General features: G+C 33.2%; 2 protein-coding genes across 2 annotated transcripts; one reads left to right on the top strand and one right to left on the bottom strand.

The window, feature by feature from the left end:
• Window positions 1-3,941: 3,941 nt before the first annotated feature.
• LOC134685625 (uncharacterized) lies at window positions 3,942-5,090 on the bottom strand. Its single transcript, XM_063545592.1, has 2 exons — window positions 4,709-5,090; window positions 3,942-4,081 (listed from the first exon to the last, which is right to left on the bottom strand). The coding sequence occupies exons 1-2, from the start codon at window positions 5,088-5,090 to the stop codon at window positions 3,942-3,944; spliced, it is 522 nt and encodes a 173-aa protein (XP_063401662.1).
• Window positions 5,091-16,468: 11,378 nt separating this feature from the next.
• LOC134685516 (toll-like receptor 4) lies at window positions 16,469-18,511 on the top strand. Its single transcript, XM_063545317.1, has one exon. The coding sequence runs from the start codon at window positions 16,469-16,471 to the stop codon at window positions 18,509-18,511; it is 2,043 nt and encodes a 680-aa protein (XP_063401387.1).
• Window positions 18,512-19,076: the final 565 nt, after the last annotated feature.

Raw genomic sequence — 19,076 nt, 5'->3', positions numbered from 1 at the left:
GTGTTGAAAAAGCACACAAAGGCCATTTCCGAAATTGTTATTACTGGAATGGAACGCACAATTGTATAAGGGAGTTTATTAGATCGTGTAAAAATGTCAGCATGATGAATACCTTAAAAAAAAAAAATACGATGAGTTTCATCCGATACCAGCTTTATCGCCTTGGTACCACATAGGAATAGATTTAGTAAAAATGCCTGTTTCATCAAAAAGAAACATTTATATATATATATACTAATAGTTGTCGATCATTTTGAAAATGGCCAGAAGCAATACCAATACCAAATAAATTTATTCCCTGTAGTTTACAGCAGCGACCAGGGGAGGGAATTTGTGAACAAAGTAGTTGAAATATTGTTAAAAAAAAACTAAAGCAGCTCATAGAATTTCCTCCGCATACCATCCACAAACAAATGGCCTTCTTGAAAGGTCCAACAAGACAATCCAGCAAATGATACTTAAACATGTTAAGGTTTGCTCTGAATCTCATGATTGGGACACAAATAACAAAGAAATTTTATTTTCCTATAGAACTATGAAACACAAACAACCAAAAATTCCCCGTTTAATGTAATGTTTGGAAGACCTTCTGTGATGTCAAAATCCGAGATGAGTTTTAAAGACTGAACATCCGACGAAATCAATTCCGCAGTCAAAAGTTTATATGGTTCTAAGAATAAATATCTACCAACAAAACCGTTTCAGAAAGATGTTAAGGAAAATCAAGAATCGCAAAAAGTGCAATACGCGAAGCGTAAGGGCAATAGTTATCAAAGGTACCAGGATTTTAATTAAGTACGCCAGACGCGCGTTTCGTCTACATAAGACTCATCAGTGACACTCAAATCAAAAATATTTATAAACCCAAACAAGTACAAAGTTGAAGAGCATTGAGGATTCAAAATTCCAAAAAGTTGTGCCAAATACGGCTAAGGTAATCTATGCCTGGACTAAGAAAATCCGGCCCAATTATAGAATACGTTTAAGTAGTTCCGGCAATATTCGAAATATCCATACACCAATACTTTAAATATGTTTAGGCGCGCAACAATCTGAAGGCCTAGTTCCGGCAATAATCGAAATACTGTAAACCAACTTATTTTCGCGACTTTCGCGAGTAGAAAAATAACGCGAATATGTCAATCTTTGATCTTTCCTTAATTATTTTCATCAAGTTAATCAGATAATCGCGAAATTAAATAGACGCGAAGTGGTCAAGAAAGAGTAAAACGCGAAATAAAGTATCCGCGAAAATAAGTTGGTTTACAGTATTCATTCGCTGAAACATTAAATATGTTCTTGTGGGTCGGTGTTTTTGGGGGTTAACATAACAGCTGTTAATATGTCAATGTGGATAGGGACTAGCATGAGGTTGGATACTCAATTAAATAGTCAGCAAGTGTACAGGTCAACAGGTCGACAGGTCAGCAGGACGACAGGTCAGCAGATGTTTCATGTTATCCATAGATTATTTTTTGTCATTAAGCCAGGATGTTGTGTAGGGGGAAGTTGAGTACTCAATAAAAATAGTCAGCAAGTCGACAAGTCAGCAATTGAACTGTATCGTATTGTGTTACTGCTTGTTGGGTGTTAGTTTCTTTTTTAAACAGTCACCATTGCTTTTCACTTTTCTATTAAACTAAATTAAAACCACTGAATTATATGTGCTTTCGCATGATTAATTTTATTACTTTTATTCACAGAACTCTGTATTCGTTGTAAAGCCTCAAAATTATAATTGTACATGTATTTATCTAATGAAAATGTTTAATGTTATTTCATCCACTTATTTAAATCAGTCCATGAACGCTTTTTATTGTTTGAAAAAACACAATTAAAGGAATAAAAGTTTTCAGTTGAGATGAGATATGAAACAAATATAATGAGAATGATGTTTTCTTGAAAAAAGATACTAAATTGATTACAATTAGTTTCAAAATGCGTGTGTTTGGTCATCAAATAAATTAACCACAGTCCTTCGATTCCCTCTGCATGTGGATGATGTTGAATAGTAAAGTTCTTTTTTTCATCAGTAAGAGTTGATAAGTCGTTGAATGTTGACTCATATGTGTCAATATTAATTCCCACCGATTTCATGATTGTAGAATGTGCACAAATTTCCATATCGATGCAATTGCCTGGTATTTTGAAGAAAAAGTTACGCTTTCCATGGCGGGTTTTGATTGTCTTTAATGTGCCGAATCCATTTTGTTGCAACATTTCAAGTTCAACGTAAAAGTATAATGCGTATAATTAAAATGTGTTATATAAAAATATTGGAAGAATTATGATCAAAGACATGCGTAAAATTTATTGTATGTAGTATGAGAATCAAGTTCCATTGATTATTTGATTGTTTTTAAGCTCATGACTAGGACATGTACTATAGTTGCATAATTTTTTGGTCTTTAAGGAGCATCTGTGCTTTCAAAGTATAAGGACATACTGAGTGACGCACATGTTGATATTTATAAAAACACCAACCCCAACCCACAATCATTAACCCACGCAAAAATACATTAATAGATATTTAATAATTGAGTTTTTGTATCAAACGTACATCATTTCGTAAATAATACCATGAACAAATATACATTTTGGAGCGTTCTCTTGTGAACATGCATATTTTACCTTTTATTTAAGTATATTTGCGTTATTGGAAGGAGCTAATGTGTATTCAGTATGTGTTACCAATGAAACAACTTGTTTGACAATAGGGAAAATATTTTAAACAATTATTAATAATTACGGAAACTTACTTTTGATGTTCTCGGCAAGTGAACGTTTTAGACGATTTTGTAATTGTCGTATTGTAACAAATGGTCCACATGATTGGCACATGACCTTGGCGACTCTGTCCCTTAAAGTCATAAGAAACCTCAAATCAAAAATAATAATGCATATGTTTTTTATAACTCAATAGATAGTTTTCATTATAAAACTTATGTACATATACTTTTTTCTGAGGAAAATTCTTTAATTTATTCATATTTCCAGCAAGCAATTCCCCCGACATATTTTCCGTATGCAAAGTGACCTCAGTGTGACCCACCTCGTAAAAATCCGGTGATCACAATACGCATGAATGTCCTTAAAATAAACTATTATCTGAATTTACATGTTAAACACGTGCTCAATTTCCATGCTTTTTGTTGATTTTATGTCGATTGTTGACAAACAGGGGACAATCGTTAAACTTCGGATTCAAAACACGAACTTTAATTACCTGCCATATTTTCACACCAACACTGGCCAATTGAAAAAAAAAATTGACGATTATACGAAATTTACACGAAAAAAATGAGAAATTCGTGCACAGAAGACTAAGTTTTAATGTTTGTATGCATTGGTTCAAGAATTGGAAGAACATTATTTTTCACCGGTCACTCGTTTCTTATGACTTTAAAGTTGCCACTGGTTTTAGATGAAGAGCTGGTGTGTCCCGATCTCATGAAGCAATAGCCTGTAAGAAAGTTTTAATTTACTTAATATTTAAGCTTTTTATTTGATGTTTTGTATTCTACATAAAATTAATAAAAAAAAAATTAATTGAAAACAGCTGTTATAATATAGCGATAATTATTTCGCAAATAGATTTAATTGATTTTAAATTTGCCGTTGGTTTGGCTTGCTTAATAATTTGTTATCAAGAATTTAATATAATTTTGGTACAGTTCCGTATTAAGATTTGCGTGTCATCTAAATTGAAGAAATGTTTTATTAAATAATCAAATTCAAATTGATATTACAATTTGATATTAATGCACAAAATGCTAGGTGTGATCATAGACCATTTGATATGTAATTACTAAGACTAAGGATGATTTGACTAACCTGAACAAACAGTGATTTTTGTTGAGATAATGAATTATACAAGACCATTGCTTGTTTTAATCTAGATTTGGTTATTTCTAATGGTGTCGGTGTGTAGCACCCATCATTTAATCCACAACTGAAACTGTGTTGGAATACATGCAGAACGGCAGCAAGATGAAGATATGAATGGTGTCTTTACTTGTCATCATTTCACTTTCATCTTGTGATATGTTAAGATTAGGAGTTTCATTCTCTTTGTCTTCCTCTGCAAATACAACGATAAGAATAATGTAAATTATGTTTAAACATTGAAATTTAAATGAGCAAACTTAAATAAATGTTGAAAAAATATAAAAATAAAAATAAGTTTTGTGTTTAAGATTATATTGTTATGCACATTTATTACGTTATAAGCAAATATAAGCTGCCAAAATAGTTATGGAAACGATTAATAAATTAAATTTCTGGTATGAATTGAAAATGTTTGTGTAATAGTTTAAAACCGGTTGATTAACAATAAAAAAAACTCGAATGGATTATATCATTGCCTATGTGATTGAATGCTGCGACTTAATCAAGACTCCTTTTTAAAAATGTGAATGGGCGGATACAATAATTAAAAGTAGGGATAATGAGCAGAAATAACGTAAAAGAGTGGGTTCGCTTCCTTAAATTTCAGTGGTTTCATACATTTCAACTTTTTTTCAAAATTCTGTGTACATTGGAGGAGGTGGGGATGGAGAGGGGGGGGGGGGGGGGTGCAGATGTAAAATACTTTATTCTTGACTATTGTAATAAATATAATATTGCTATCTTGAACAAAGATATTGACATTAATATTGGAAATTTAACCCCAGTTCACTTTCTTTTCATGACTATACTGTTTACTTACCGTGGTCAGATCCATATTTGGCATTCATGTAGTCGGAATATGAGTCAATCAAACCATCAAACACACTCTCGGCATCTGCGGACAACTTGTAGTGCTTCCCTGCTAGGTGTTCCTCGTAAATGTTGTTCATGACATTATCAAAACTTTGCAATTTGGTGTCTCGTAATAGTGGTACATTTGCTTTAGTAATTGCCGTGGTATTAAAGACTGGTTTGGCAACGCAAAACAGAAACCGATCCATTAAACCATCATCTCCACCAAGTTGACATAACTCTGAAAGTAATGGTTGAGGTTGAATAAATAGACAGCAAGACATTGATGTTTTGGAAAAACCTCTCGTTCCTGTTACTAGGATGCTGGAGTCTCCTTTTCCTCCCCACATCTTACACAAAAGAGATCTCTCGCCTTCACCCTTCGATTGTTTTACATTTACAGATGACAAAAACCTGTGTCCTTCATCACACGTGATGATACCATACCCTTGGTTATTTAATTGGTGTTTCTGGAGACCTGCTGTCGTGTAAGCCTCCAATCGAATTGCAATTCCATGTTTTTATTTTATTTTTTCTTCCACGGGATCAATGACTTTGTAATATGTATTGGTTTTTCCTCCACCGGGTGCGCATACTGCAACGATCTACTGGTTTAACACGGTAGAATATAAGTTGTCTCCAACTGTCACCTTCGTATTTTGACCACACAAAGTAGAGGTTAGTGATAAAACACTGGACAAAACTAGGCTTCGGGAGCAATTTGTAGCTTTTTCAAATATTGAAAAATAATTCTCTGTTTCCTCTTCAAATACTTCTTTCCAAGGAATTTTAGTATTGTAAGCGGATTTTTAAAGGGATAAAATATCCTCGCTTCTGAACTTTTTAAAAGCCGCAGCCATCTTCAGCAGTCTCAAAGCAAAACAGCGATAACGTAACGTCATAATGTAGTTTCGCGAAAATCTGTTGAATATTTTCCCGTTTTTTAACGTCATAAAGTTGTTTGGGAGAAATCCTTTATAGTCAGTTTTCTGATTTGTGTGCACGTAGTTTGTGTTAAAAATTAGTATAGAAAAAGAAAATGGAAAACTTAGGAACTCCGTTACTAGATCGAGTCCCAAAGGCGATAAATTGGTATGCTGTAGTCTTTAGCCAAGAATCAATAGTACCTTGTATGATGGATAATGAATTATTAAAGAAAGAAATGACCTGCACACATTGTGCTTCAGATATGAATTTGTGTAAACGGAAAGACATTTCAGATTCTTTACAATGGAAATGCCCAGCATGCCTGTTAACCAGCTCCATAAGGAGGAGTAGTATTTTTGAGGTAAATAAAAAGATTATTATCAAAATTTAATTATTGTTAATGGATATTGAACCAATCATATCTACATCTGTTGTTGATATATAAAAAAAATCATCTTCCGAGGGATTTGTTGTGGTTAACATAACTGATTATATTTACAGTGAGTATGGAACATAAGATACGGACGGGCATCACCCGGTCATTGTGGATAGTTTGCCAAATATAGTAAACCGAAAATAGATGGATTATCATAATCCATCCATTAGAATTGGCGTTTAGTTTTTGAGTTTATATATTAATTGCAATATTCTAAAAAGTTTATTTGGCGCTATTTAACAGTATGTATATGATAATACAACAGTAGCATGTCAGGTTTGAATACCGGTTGTGAAATAAAATTTACATGTAGTCTGTTAATGCGTTTTGTTGTGTGATATAAACATAATGGTCAGTGTAATCATCGCTATTCAGTGTGTTAACCAGTATGGAAAGATTAAGTAAATGCATATTCATGTAACAGTATTTTTTATGTTTTTATTTGGGAATTGTTATATGTAGTATCCAGATTAACCCGGGAACTCACATCATACACATCCGCAACTCTTATTATTACGTTACGTTGCTACAGCATTATTTTGTATATTGTTTTGAGACAGCCATTATTAAATTACTATCTAAAGAAGCTAGTCTTAGATGTTTCATTGGCGACGAGGATGAACAATTCAAGATAACACAGGCTGAGAACAAAAAGGATGCACTTTTAATTTATGGAGGAAAGGAATTAGTGAGATTGGAAAAAAAGTTTAAAGAATGATATAACAGCTTGGATATATGAGTATGATGTATTGAAAAATAAGATAAATAAATATTTTTTGCCAAAGAAGAATAAACATCATTCAAGATATATATTTTCAAAAATTAAGCCAGAGAGAGGAGAAATGATAGGTTGTTATGCATCTAGTCTTAGAGAAAAAGCAAATGATTTTGAATTTGGAAACACAACAGAAGAAAGAATACTTGAACACTGTATACAAAATATTGAAAATAAAGAACTGATTAGAAAAGCCATTAGTAAAGGTTGGGACTTGGATAAATTTATTGAGGAAGCAGCACATGTAGAAGACACAAATCTTCATCTGAAAGAAATGAGGAAAGAAGAACCTAATGTTGTATATAAAGTGCAGAACACATTTGAAAGGAGATTCGAAAGAAGACAAGACAGTAACAGACCAAGAAGAACAATGGGAACAGATAATCAACGTTCACAAGATTTGTGTAACTATTGTGGATTTCGTCATGAAAGCAGAAGATGAATCATATGGAAAAGATTGCAGGTCTTGTGGAAAAAAGAACCATTTTGAATCAATGTGTAGATTTAGGAACAAACAGGATAGTAAATATAATCAAAGTAAAGGAGGAATGATGCAGAATATAAACAGAAAAAATGTGAAAAAAACTGTTGAAGACAATTTCAGTGAGGATTCCGATCAGTATGAGGAAGATGATTATTTTGATGAATCAGTAAAATATGTTGCAAGGATAGGAAAAGTGAAGTCAATTTGTAGAAAAGGTCACAATGAGAAAACTGTGAAGATTCATTTAGGAGATGTAGAGATGAAGGTTGAACCAGATAGCGGTGCAGATGTGAATGTTATGGATGAACATCATTTTTCAAATTTAAGGAAGTTATCTAAAAATAAACTAAAATTGGAGAAAAGTAAAACAGTACTTAGTACACTTCAAAATTCACTTCCCGTAAAAAGGAGAATTTAAAACTATCGTACGGAACGAGACATGTGGAATGGAAACAAAGTTTATCGTTATTCAAGGAAGAATAAATTCACCACCATTGCTTAGTAGAGCAACACTTAAGGAATTAGGAATGATGGAAATAAGACCAGATGGGTCATTTGCAGAACCGAATGATCTTAAAGTAACAAACGAGAAAACTAACGAAGGTGCTGATGTGATGCTTGTAACTGAAAATGGGATAATAGAAATGACTCAAATAATGAACGAATTTGAAAGTATTTTTGAAGGGATTGGTAAAATAAGAGACTATAGAAATGACAGTGAGTTACACGTTAAGTTCAGCATGAAACCAGGAATAGCACCAATTGCTCAAAAACCAAGACAAGTTCCATATTACTTGCAAGAACCACTTAAACAATGGTTGGAAGAGGGAGTTAAATCAGATATATTCGAAGAAGTGCCATCAGGAACACCTGTGCAGTGGTGTTCTCCATTAGTTGTATTACCAAAACCCAAGTTCAGTGAAGTTGATAAGGACAAATTAGAACCGCATATGATAAGAGCATGTGTCGACATGAGGATACCAATCAAATTCATTGAAAGGAACAGGATAATCCAGAGCCCTTTTGTAGAAGATTTCATATACAAATTCCATAAATGTAAAGTATTTTCGAAGATGGATTTAAGACAAGGATATCATCAACTTATGTTGGATCCAGAATCCAGAGAAATTGCAACTTTCAGTACACCTTGGGGAAACATGAGACCAAAAAGACTAATATTTGGAGCAAAGTGCTCACAAAATTTATTTGACGAACAAATGTACAGATTATTTGGAGACATACCAAATTGTTTGAATCAAAGAGATGATATACTTATAGGGGGTGTCAACACAGAGGAACATCACAAAACACTGAGAGAAGTATTAAAAAGAGCAAAAGATTTTGGAATAACACTAAATAGAGAAAAATGTGAATTTGGAGTTAATGAGTTAGAATTTTATGGATATAAATTTACAAAGGATGGATTGAAGCCAACACATGAGAAAGTTAGAGCTGTAAAAGAAGCAAAAGCACCAGAGTCAAAAGAAGCAGTAAGAAGTTTCTTAGGAATGATTGGATATTTATCAAAGTTTATACCGAGATACACACTACTAACAGCACCACTTAGAATACTAACGCATAAAGATACACAGTTCAGATGGGGACACGAAGATAATTCAGCATTTGAGAAGCTAAAGGACAGTATTACAAATGAAAGTACAATGGCATTTTTCAATCCCATGAGACCGATAGTGTTACGTTGTGAAGCAAGTTTCAATGAAGGACTGTCAGCAGGTTTATTTCAACGAACAGAGAAAGGATTACAACCAGTACATTTCATTAGTCGATCTATGTCAGATACAGAAAAGAGGTATAGCCAGACTGAAAAAGATGCATTATCTATTCATGTATGTATACCTTCATACTTTGAACGACAAAATTATTTTTATGTCTACCTGAGCGAATTTCAAACGCGCAATTTTACACCAGCAATGAACACCATCTCTTCTTTACGGGTAGACTTTATATAGATAAATTAAGTGGTATAAGAAAAGCATAATGAGTATAATAAATTTGATGTATGCCTTTTTGTGCTTCTTCGTTACACTTGTTGTTTTTATAGTGATGCAAGTATGTTTGTTTTGTTCATACTTTTAACGACAAAATTATTTTTATGTCTACCTGTACGAATTTCAAACGCGCATTTTTACACCAGCAATGAAAACCTTCTTTCCTTTACGGGTAGACTTTTTATATACATAAATTAATTGGTACAAGAAAAGCAAAATGAGTATGTTAAATTTGATGTATGCCTTTTTGTGATTCTTCGTTACATTTATTGTTTTTATAGTGATATTAAGATGATAACACAATATTGACTGCTGTACCCCTATTTTTGACATTTTTACTCTTTGAGTATGTTTGTTTTGTTCATACATCGTTGACAATGTAATGGAATTTGATGCGACTGTCATACAAGTGAGAGGTTTAGCTAGCTATAAAACCAGGTTCAATCCACCATTTTCTACATTAGAAAATGCCTGTACCAAGTCAGGAATATGACAGTTGTTATCCATTCGTTTGATGTGTTTGGACTTTTGATTTTGCCTTTTGATTTTTGATTTTCCTTTTTGAATTTTCCTCGGAGTTCGGTATTTTTGTGTATTACTTTTTTCGATGGGCAAAGAATAGATTCAATATATATCTTCTGGGAGCACCCAAATTCAAGATAATTACAGCACATAAACCATTGATACCAATGTTTAATAAGACGACGATCAAGCTAACACCACGTATTGAAAAGTGGGTCATGGATATGCAGGATGTAGACTTTGAGATAATGTATGAACCAGGAAAAGATGAAGCTGACCCGCTAGACTTTTTATCAAGACATCCTTTACCTGAAAAGGAACACGATGGAACAGAGAGTGTGATAAAAGCAGTCATTTACAATGAACATGCTGTAATACTAGAACGATTACAAGAAGAAACTAACAAGGATGAACACTTACTTAAATTAAAGGACTGTATACTTAAATTAAAGGACTGTATATTGAAAACTAACTGGGAAAGAAACAAGAAAGACGTGGATATTATACCATATTACCATATGAGAAATGAATTATACGTAGCAGAAGGACTCGTGTTCAGATTGAATCAAATTATAGTTCCAAAGACACTGCAAGAAAAAGTGATCAATGCTGCACACAAAATGGGACATTTTGGAATGACGAAAACAAAACAAATGTTGAGAGAGATATTGGTTTCCAACAATGAATGCTATGGTTGAAGAAAACATTAAACACTGTTTTGAATGTCAAGTAACAACAAAACAACAAGGAAAAGAACCATTGAAGATGACAGAAATACCAGAAAATCCATGGGAAGTTGTATCTGTAGATTTTGGAGGACCATATCCAGATGGACACTATAATTTAGTGGTAATTGATAAAAGAACAAGATATCCTGAAGTAGAAAAAGTAAATACAATAGCTTGCAAACAAACAAAAGATAAACTTATGAGGATCTTTGCGACACATGGAATTCCAAGAAGGCTAAAAAGTGATAATGGACCACCATTTACTTCTGTTGAATTCGCCAACTTTGCCGCAGAACAAGGATTTGAACACCATAAAATTACAACCTTACACCCGAGAGCTAATGGAGAAGCCGAAGCCTTCATGAAAGTATTAAACAAGACCGAAAAAATAGCAAATTTACAAAACAGGGATAGTGCAATAGCTGTACAGGAAATGCTTGTAGGATATCGTTCCACACATCATCCAGCAACAGATGTACCACCATATGAAGCACTCATGAAAAGACGAGTCGGAACTAAATTAGGATATATTCCAAGAACAAACAAAGATGAAGAAATTGCAAATGATAAAAAAATTAATGAAAAAGACAAATCTTACAAAGACAAAATAAAACATCAAGCTGAGAACAGAAATACCAGAAAACACAATTTAAAGATAGGCGATTATGTGTTATTGGAACAAAACAAGAGAGACAAATGGACATCAGCATATGAGCCAGCATTCTATGTAGTTTTTGTAGTAAATGGCTCAACCATAGGTGCAAGAAGAGTATCAGATGGAAGAGAGATCCGTAGGGATGCTAGTAAATTTAAAATAGCAAACAAACTGGTAAAAGAAGAATATGGGCCCCCGCAAGACAGGCGCGGGAGGGGGCAGAGGATACAGAATATGGGTCCCCCTGCAAGACAGGCGCGGGAGGGGACAGAGGATACAGAATATGGGCCCCCCCGCAAGACAGGCGCGGGAGGGGGCAGATTGGAGAGAGGAACTGCTAAGGAATACAGAACAAAAGAATAATATTAACAATGAACAAAGTTTAAATCAATTGTCAAATCAGAGACCCCAACGCGAACGTAGGGTACCAGAACATTTTAATGACTACATTATGTCACGGAGATAAACTGACAATGATATGAAAATACAAGTGAATTTATACAGACTGCTAATCAAAGACAACACAAACAAAGTGAAATACATTTTATTTATTTAATTTCAAACTTCTATTTTCTTATAAGTTAAGGAGGAATGTAGTATCCAGATTAACCCGGGAACTCACATCATACACATCCGCAACTCTTATTATTACGTTACGTTGCTACAGCATTATTTTGTTTATTGTTTTGAGACAGCCATTATTAAATTACTATCTAAAGAAGCTAGTCTTAGATGTTTCATTATACACAGCAAAGTTTAAAAAAATATCACACTTTCATGTTCTTCTTTTTTTCAGAAGTCCAAACTGCCACTATGAAAACTGATGGAACCAGTTTACTACTTTGGAATAGATCTTCAAATTTACGAAGTGGAAAAACTTTCCGATATCAGTCATGCCAGTGTTATTGAATGGTTTGACCAGTTCCGGATAGTATGTAAGGAATCGTTAACAAATGAGCCAGTCTTATTGGGATCAAACAGTGAACATTTGATTGAAATCGATGAAAGTCTTTTGGAAAAAAGAGAAAATATCACTGAGGTACAGGAAAACAAGATACCTGGGTTTGTGGAATGGTGGAGAAGGGGTCAAGGAAAGTGATTTTGCAAAAAGTGAAAAAAAGAGATCGTAAGACCTTGTTACCAATTATTCAGGAAAATGTTGCCGAAGGAGCACACATTAACTCTGATTGTTGGGCGGCGTATAACACATTGGAAAAGAAAGGATTTGTGCATAAAACTGTAAACCACAGTAAAGAATTTAAAGCACAAGATGGAACCTGCACAAATGAAATTGAAGGCAAATGGGGGCTTGCAAAACTGAAAATCAAATCAATGAAAGGAGTGAGACATGAAAGAATCGGTGACATATTAAATGAATTTTGCTACAGATACGGGTTTTCAAATGGAGACGTTTTCCATAAATTTTTAAAGGACATTGCAATCTTTAATGAAAAAAAATGAAACGGCCAATAAAAGATGAACTAAATGGATTAAAAAGCGCCACTGTAAACTTAAAGAAAAAGTAATTGACGAGTTTTGTTTTGTTGAAATTTAATTTTCCTCTCAAATAAAATATACAATCACTTCTTTTATATATTAGATGAAAAACTATAAATAGCTTATACTGTTATTGGATGTGTTGATGCTTATGTTTTTTTATCTGTAGAACCGTTTGCCTAAACTTTTAACAATTATAAAAAAAGAAATAGCTACATTTTCGACTTGTCGGACTGTCAATCAAGCTAATTGTTGACATGTCGCTGTCGACCTATCGACCTATCGACCTGTCGATCCCAACTTAATATGGCGATTAAACATAACTACAATCTTCAAATAATAAACCTGCAAAATAATTTAACTTGTATAAAAACCGATTTACTTCATTTGACTTAAATATAAGTCCGATGGTACTACAATTATGTAATTTGTATAAGAACCGATTCACTTCATTTGACTTAAATATAAGTCCGATGGTACTACAATCACGTATTCTATACTTGATCCGAAAATCCTTAGTTTTTCAAAAAGTTTTAAAAGTTTTGTATACAGGAAATTAAAAAAAATGACCACATTATTGATATTCATGTCAACACCGAAGTGTTGACGACTGGGCTGGTGGTACCCTCACGGATGAAACGTCCACCAGCAGTGCCTTCGGCCCAGTGGTGTAAATAGTTATCAAAGGTACCGGGATTTTGATTTAGTACGCCAGACGCGCGTTTCGTCTACATAAGTCTCATCAGTGACGCTCAAATCAAAAATATTTATAATCCCAAACAAATACAAAGTTGAAGAGCATTGAGGATCCAAAATTCCAAAAAGTTGTGCCAAATACGGCTACGGTAATCTACGCACGACGAATCAATGAAGGAAGGGTATCAGGTCCTTTTGTTCAACTCTCGGAAAGCTTCAAGAAAAGAATCAAAATCTGAAGAAAAAAAAACATGGAAAGGTCCATATAATGTCTTATCAGTAACATGTAAGGGTGTAGAACCATCTTCGTCGAATGGGAACAAAATCGCAACAAAACATAATATTAAAAAAAATGAAGAAATTTATATCCAGAGAATCAATATCAAGTGAGAAATTTATATTGGGACTTGAATGGAGAGATTGGCACTCATACCACATTTTTTTATATCTATGTAGCGAGTGTTTTGAATTATTTACGGATGGAGCAATTAAGCACCATTTTGATCAATATTTTACAATCCAATTTCTCGCAATCAATGGGTTAAAATATCTGTGTTAATTTTTTTTTTTAATTAAGTATTCCTGAGGGGAAGGTGTGAATCTCAATTTTTTTTTTATTATTATTAAGTTATCATTTTATCAAGAAACACGCTCTTATGTTCACCTTACAAATATATCGGTATTTTGACAGATTCAATGAATAGGGTACTTTTTTTTTATCCCTCTAGGTGTAAAACCAACATTGATTAATATTATTCTCCTATTAGTCTTTGTTAAATTTGCACTTTTAATGATGCTTTGAAATACCCAAGACATATGTTTATGACACAAATCTGTTTTACTGCAATAAAATGTAGGATAATGACCTACAACTGTCAAATTCAAGGGAATATTTTTTTTCGACCTTTTTTCTTATATAACGGGATGTGACGTATCATGATTTTACATCTCAATCAGCAACTTCTGTTAGGGGTCTTCAAACCATTTATTTAATAATGTTGTTCCAAAAGTTTGACGAGAAAAATTAATTACTTTACGGCCCTGAAAATTGCATTTCTCTGCTATTGTTTACATTATAACTCCCATTTTGTATTTCCTCGACACATTGTTTTGAATACCATATAAGTGTAACTGGACATTTTAAAGGTCTAAGATAAAACTAACTATCTGAATCCCTCATATCTAGGGGACGATAGTCCTTTTATGCCTTGTAATTTTTTTCTGGACAATTTTCATCTTTTGGGACATCAAAAGCCTTTGATAAAACTTTTCTCCAGTCCCCTGTATGTACACCGGAATGTAATGATCGTATGATACAATATCATGTAAAAATGTTCGTTCAAAGTATACATAACTGAATAGAAAACAATGTTTGAAAAAGATTGAAACTTGAAGGAATAACGCAAGTATGAAAAGTACAAGAAACTGAAATATATCTTTTGGTTGTTGTCTGCAAAGATAGCCGTTTCTAATGAAATGCTGCTTTATAAGTGTACAAGATTACAAAGAAATGAAATGTACAAATATGTATATTAAAAACAAATATTTAATAACATATATGAAGTGAAAGTGGAAGGAATTATAAATGTTCAAGATCACCATTTAGGCGTTTACACTAACATTGAACTTCCTTAAAAGGAGATGTATTAAAGAATTAGAACAATGCGAGTAGACAGGTCACTAACATCTTAATTATGAAACAAAAACTGAAAGAAGATAACAAAATATTTATTATTTGAATTTCATATTTACTTTCAACAATAATTGGCTATATGATAAATTGTTTCCTTATCCTTCCCATTTGTGATATTTTTGGTTAAAATAACCGTGTTTAACATAAAATAAGGTAAGTGTTGTATTTTTTTTTTAAATTTTATACACGATAATCGAAACGATTTCCCTTTACAGAATATTATTATGCAATTTAGTTTTATATGTTGTGTCATGTGTACTATTGTTGGTCTTTTTCATTTTTAGCTATGGCGTTGTTATTTTATTTTCGGTTTATGAGATTGACTGTCCCTCTGGTATCTTTCGTCCCTCTTTTACACATGCAAGTAAGAGATTAATTGTACCAAAACTCAGAAGATATAATATTTCGGACTAACAAGATGATTAATTTCAGTAATGTTGACAATGCATCGATCGGTGCTTTTCGTTATTGTCTCACTTAGGTATTGTAATGTACATATATTCAAAATTATGTACTTGACCTAATAACATGCATTTACGTATTTTCTTCACTTTTATGAGAAATAACAGAATATAAAATAATCGACAATAAGTGCAGAATACTATAAAGAACCAAGAAATGGAAGTTTTTGACGACCTCGATTGGCTATACAGCCCTTTTACGGTGGGTATAAAGCCCCCCTTTCCCCCCATGCAGACCAGCTTTTATACGTTACTGAACTTTTTTTTTTGTACTCTTTATTAAGTATGCAGGATCGGACTAGTTTTAACTTTGCTTTCACCTCCTTTTTCAGAATGACATAATGGAACTAGTTGTCATCGTAGTACATGCTTTATTTATTTTATTCTGTACTTGTCATCAAGATGATTTCGAAATCAACACCATAAACAAAAAACCCAAATGCAGTTTCCGCATAAAAAAATTAACAGTTGACTGCACAGGACAAAATCTGACAAGAATTCCGAGCTTCAGAAAATCTACAAAAACGCTTATTCTAGCGAATAATCAAATACAGGATATTCCAAATGGAACCTTCTCATCACATGGAGCTCTAGAAGTTTTAGATTTATCGCATAATAGTCTTACAAATTTGAGATCTGGTTCATTTAAAGGACTGTCAAACTTACTGCGCTTAAATTTGAACAGCAACAAGCTCGGAAAAAATAATGTGACATTACCAAAAATATGTTTTATATATCTTTCAAAATTACGACATCTATCCTTGAAAGGGAATTCTTTTACAATATTTCCTGATATATCTTCAATTCGATCACTGCAGATTTTGAATGCTACCTTCATCAACGGAATGACCTTCTTCCAGCAATCTTCATCACTTGAAACCCTAGCTTACTTAGACTTATCTGGTCCTTCCTCGTGTAAGCCAAAATCATTGAACAAGCATACATTTAGTGCTCTTTCGAGATTGCTTTATTTAGATGTGTCCAACATTGACTTGGGTAGTATCATGAAAGGGACATTTTCCCAAATGAAATATTTGCAGTATTTGGACATATCTTATAACACAAGACTGGGATTTGTGGGAGTTGAAAATGTTACACACGATTTACCGAATACATCCATACGAGTTTTCAAATTTCAAAAGATAGTTCCAACATTTTCCATGAATCAGATGCTAATGAAAAATCAGATGAAGCCTCTTAATGGAACCAAAATAAGAGAGATTTATGCTGATAGTAACCGTATTCAGCTGGTTGAAATAGGAGCAATCAGCTATTTACCAAACACTATAGAGAAAATTTCCATTGGTGAAAACTGGCTATCTTATGGATCGTACATTTTTGAATTACAAAAACTCTCTACAAAGGTAATAAATGCTTCATTTCTTGCCTGGTCACATGATCCTCGAGAGGAAGACACTGGTTGGTGTGTATCTGGAGAAAATTCATTGGAAATTGATACAAACTTTAAGAAATGTGTCTCATCAGATCACGGAACTCCAGTCTTAGGAGTTACGAAGCACATATCCCCTTTGAAGCTAGATTACTTCAAAACCATTAATCTCCCCAGAAATCTAAAAGAATTATATTACACCAGTTGTAAATTACAATTTGAGATTCCAAAACTTAATTTCAGTAAGAATGTACTGGAAAAGGTAGATTTTTCTTCTAACATATTTTATTCATTAAAAGGTCCTTTGGTCAATCTAAAACACTTAAGTTACCTTGATTTATCAAACAATTTTTGTTCGAATATTTCTACAGTATTTTTCTCAGGGTCTCCAAATATCAAGACACTAAAGCTTCAAAATAATCTATTAGGATTTATTTTGCCAAAAGACAAAGAAGGGGAAATATTTAATCATTTAGTACATTTAGAAACCATTGATTTATCGGAAAACAAAATTTCGGCCATGCCCCGTTTACTTTTTACATCGCAGGTCAATATACGGAATATTCATTTAGCAAATAATTTGATTGAAAGATTACATTTCCAAATTGATCATATGGTAAATCTCTCTTTTATAGACCTTTCAAGCAATGCTATAATGTTTCTCAAAACTGAGGAAACAGCCGAACTTGACAAAGCGGCAGAGAAAAGCGGAAATCTTACATTAGATCTTAGTGGGAATCCAATCCAATGCACATGCAACAATATAAATTTTATCAAATGGATAGCGTCAACTAAGATTCGTCTGAAAAACTTAAAATCGTATTCCTGTCTGCTCAATAACCAAACAAAAACTACACTCAAACACCGAAATGCGCTTTTAAAAATGCTTGAAAAAGAATGTTCCACATATCTTGGTTTGATATTGGCTACTGTGTCTTTAGTTGTTCTGTTTATTATTGTTGTAATAAGCGGACTTATATACAGATATCGGTGGAAGCTGAGATACCTGTATTTCATGACAAAATTTAAATTCAACAGAAGGCCAAATTTACTTGATCTTTCATACGACTATGACGCCTTTGTTTCTTATGCCGAAGAAGATCAGCATTTTGTACATGAAACATTTCTTACCAACATTGAAGAAGGAGCAGAACTTCGAGTGTGTCTCCATAAGCGTGATTTTCTTGTTGGAAATGAAATTGCTGCCAACATTACTGATGCAATACACAGAAGTCGCAAGACAATTTGCATAATCACTAATCATTTTTTAAATTCATATTGGTGCATGTTTGAATTCAACATGGCTCGTATGGAGAGTATTTACTCTCGAGACGGAGAGAACATAGTAAATTTAATTTTCCTGGAACAAATTCCCTCAAAGGCTCTACCTCTGGTTTTATTGGAACTCGTACAGTCACAATCGTACGTAGAATTTCCGAATGATGAATATGGCGATACTCTCTTCTGGGAGAATTTGAAGAAAGTTTTGTCTGATTAACTACTAGCTAAATGGAACAGTTTCCGAATGATTAATATGGCGACACTCTCTTCTTTGGGAATTGAAGACAGTTTTATCTGAATAACTACTAAATGGAACTTTTTAAGAGAAAGAATCATCAAAACTAATAACAATAAATGTTCTATTTAGAGTTACACTCTCCGTAATTGCTATGTGCAGATATTTAGTGAAATGCATTGACAATCATTAATTTATATTAAAAACACGCTTTTTGGTGGACTCAGTCGTATTTTTTTATTTTTTGTTGTGTGGACTGTTGTTTACCTTTATGTCGGGCGATTTCCGTTTTCTTATGGTATAGTCAGATCGTTTCGATATGATATAAAAGAGAAAGATGTGTATGATTTCTAATGAGAACACTCTATAAACAAGAGACAAAATGACACAGGAATACACAACTAAAGATCACCGTACTGCCTTTAACAATAAAGAAAACCATACCGCGTAATCAGCTATGAAAGGCCTGTAAATGACAAATGTAAAATAATTCAAAAGAGAAAAACTAACGGTCTGATTGATGTTTGAAATGATGAACGAAAAAAAA

Source organism: Mytilus trossulus, chromosome 1 (assembly GCF_036588685.1).
Source record: "Mytilus trossulus isolate FHL-02 chromosome 1, PNRI_Mtr1.1.1.hap1, whole genome shotgun sequence".
Classification (NCBI taxonomy): domain Eukaryota; kingdom Metazoa; phylum Mollusca; class Bivalvia; order Mytilida; family Mytilidae; genus Mytilus; species Mytilus trossulus.
The sequence above is the reverse complement of the archived record's forward strand: the minus strand, read 5'-3'. Positions and strand labels throughout refer to the sequence as shown.

Bases quoted from the DNA above. Each gene is read 5' to 3' on its own strand.
- LOC134685625 (XM_063545592.1), bottom strand. From the start codon at position 5,090: ATGTGGGGAGGAAAAGGAGACTCCAGCATCCTAGTAACAGGAACGAGA. The intron at 4,082-4,708 runs GTAAGTAAACAG...TTGTATTTGCAG, and splicing joins CAAATATGGATCTGACCACG to AGGAAGACAAAGAGAATGAA.
- LOC134685516 (XM_063545317.1), top strand. From the start codon at position 16,469: ATGACCTTCTTCCAGCAATCTTCATCACTTGAAACCCTAGCTTACTTA.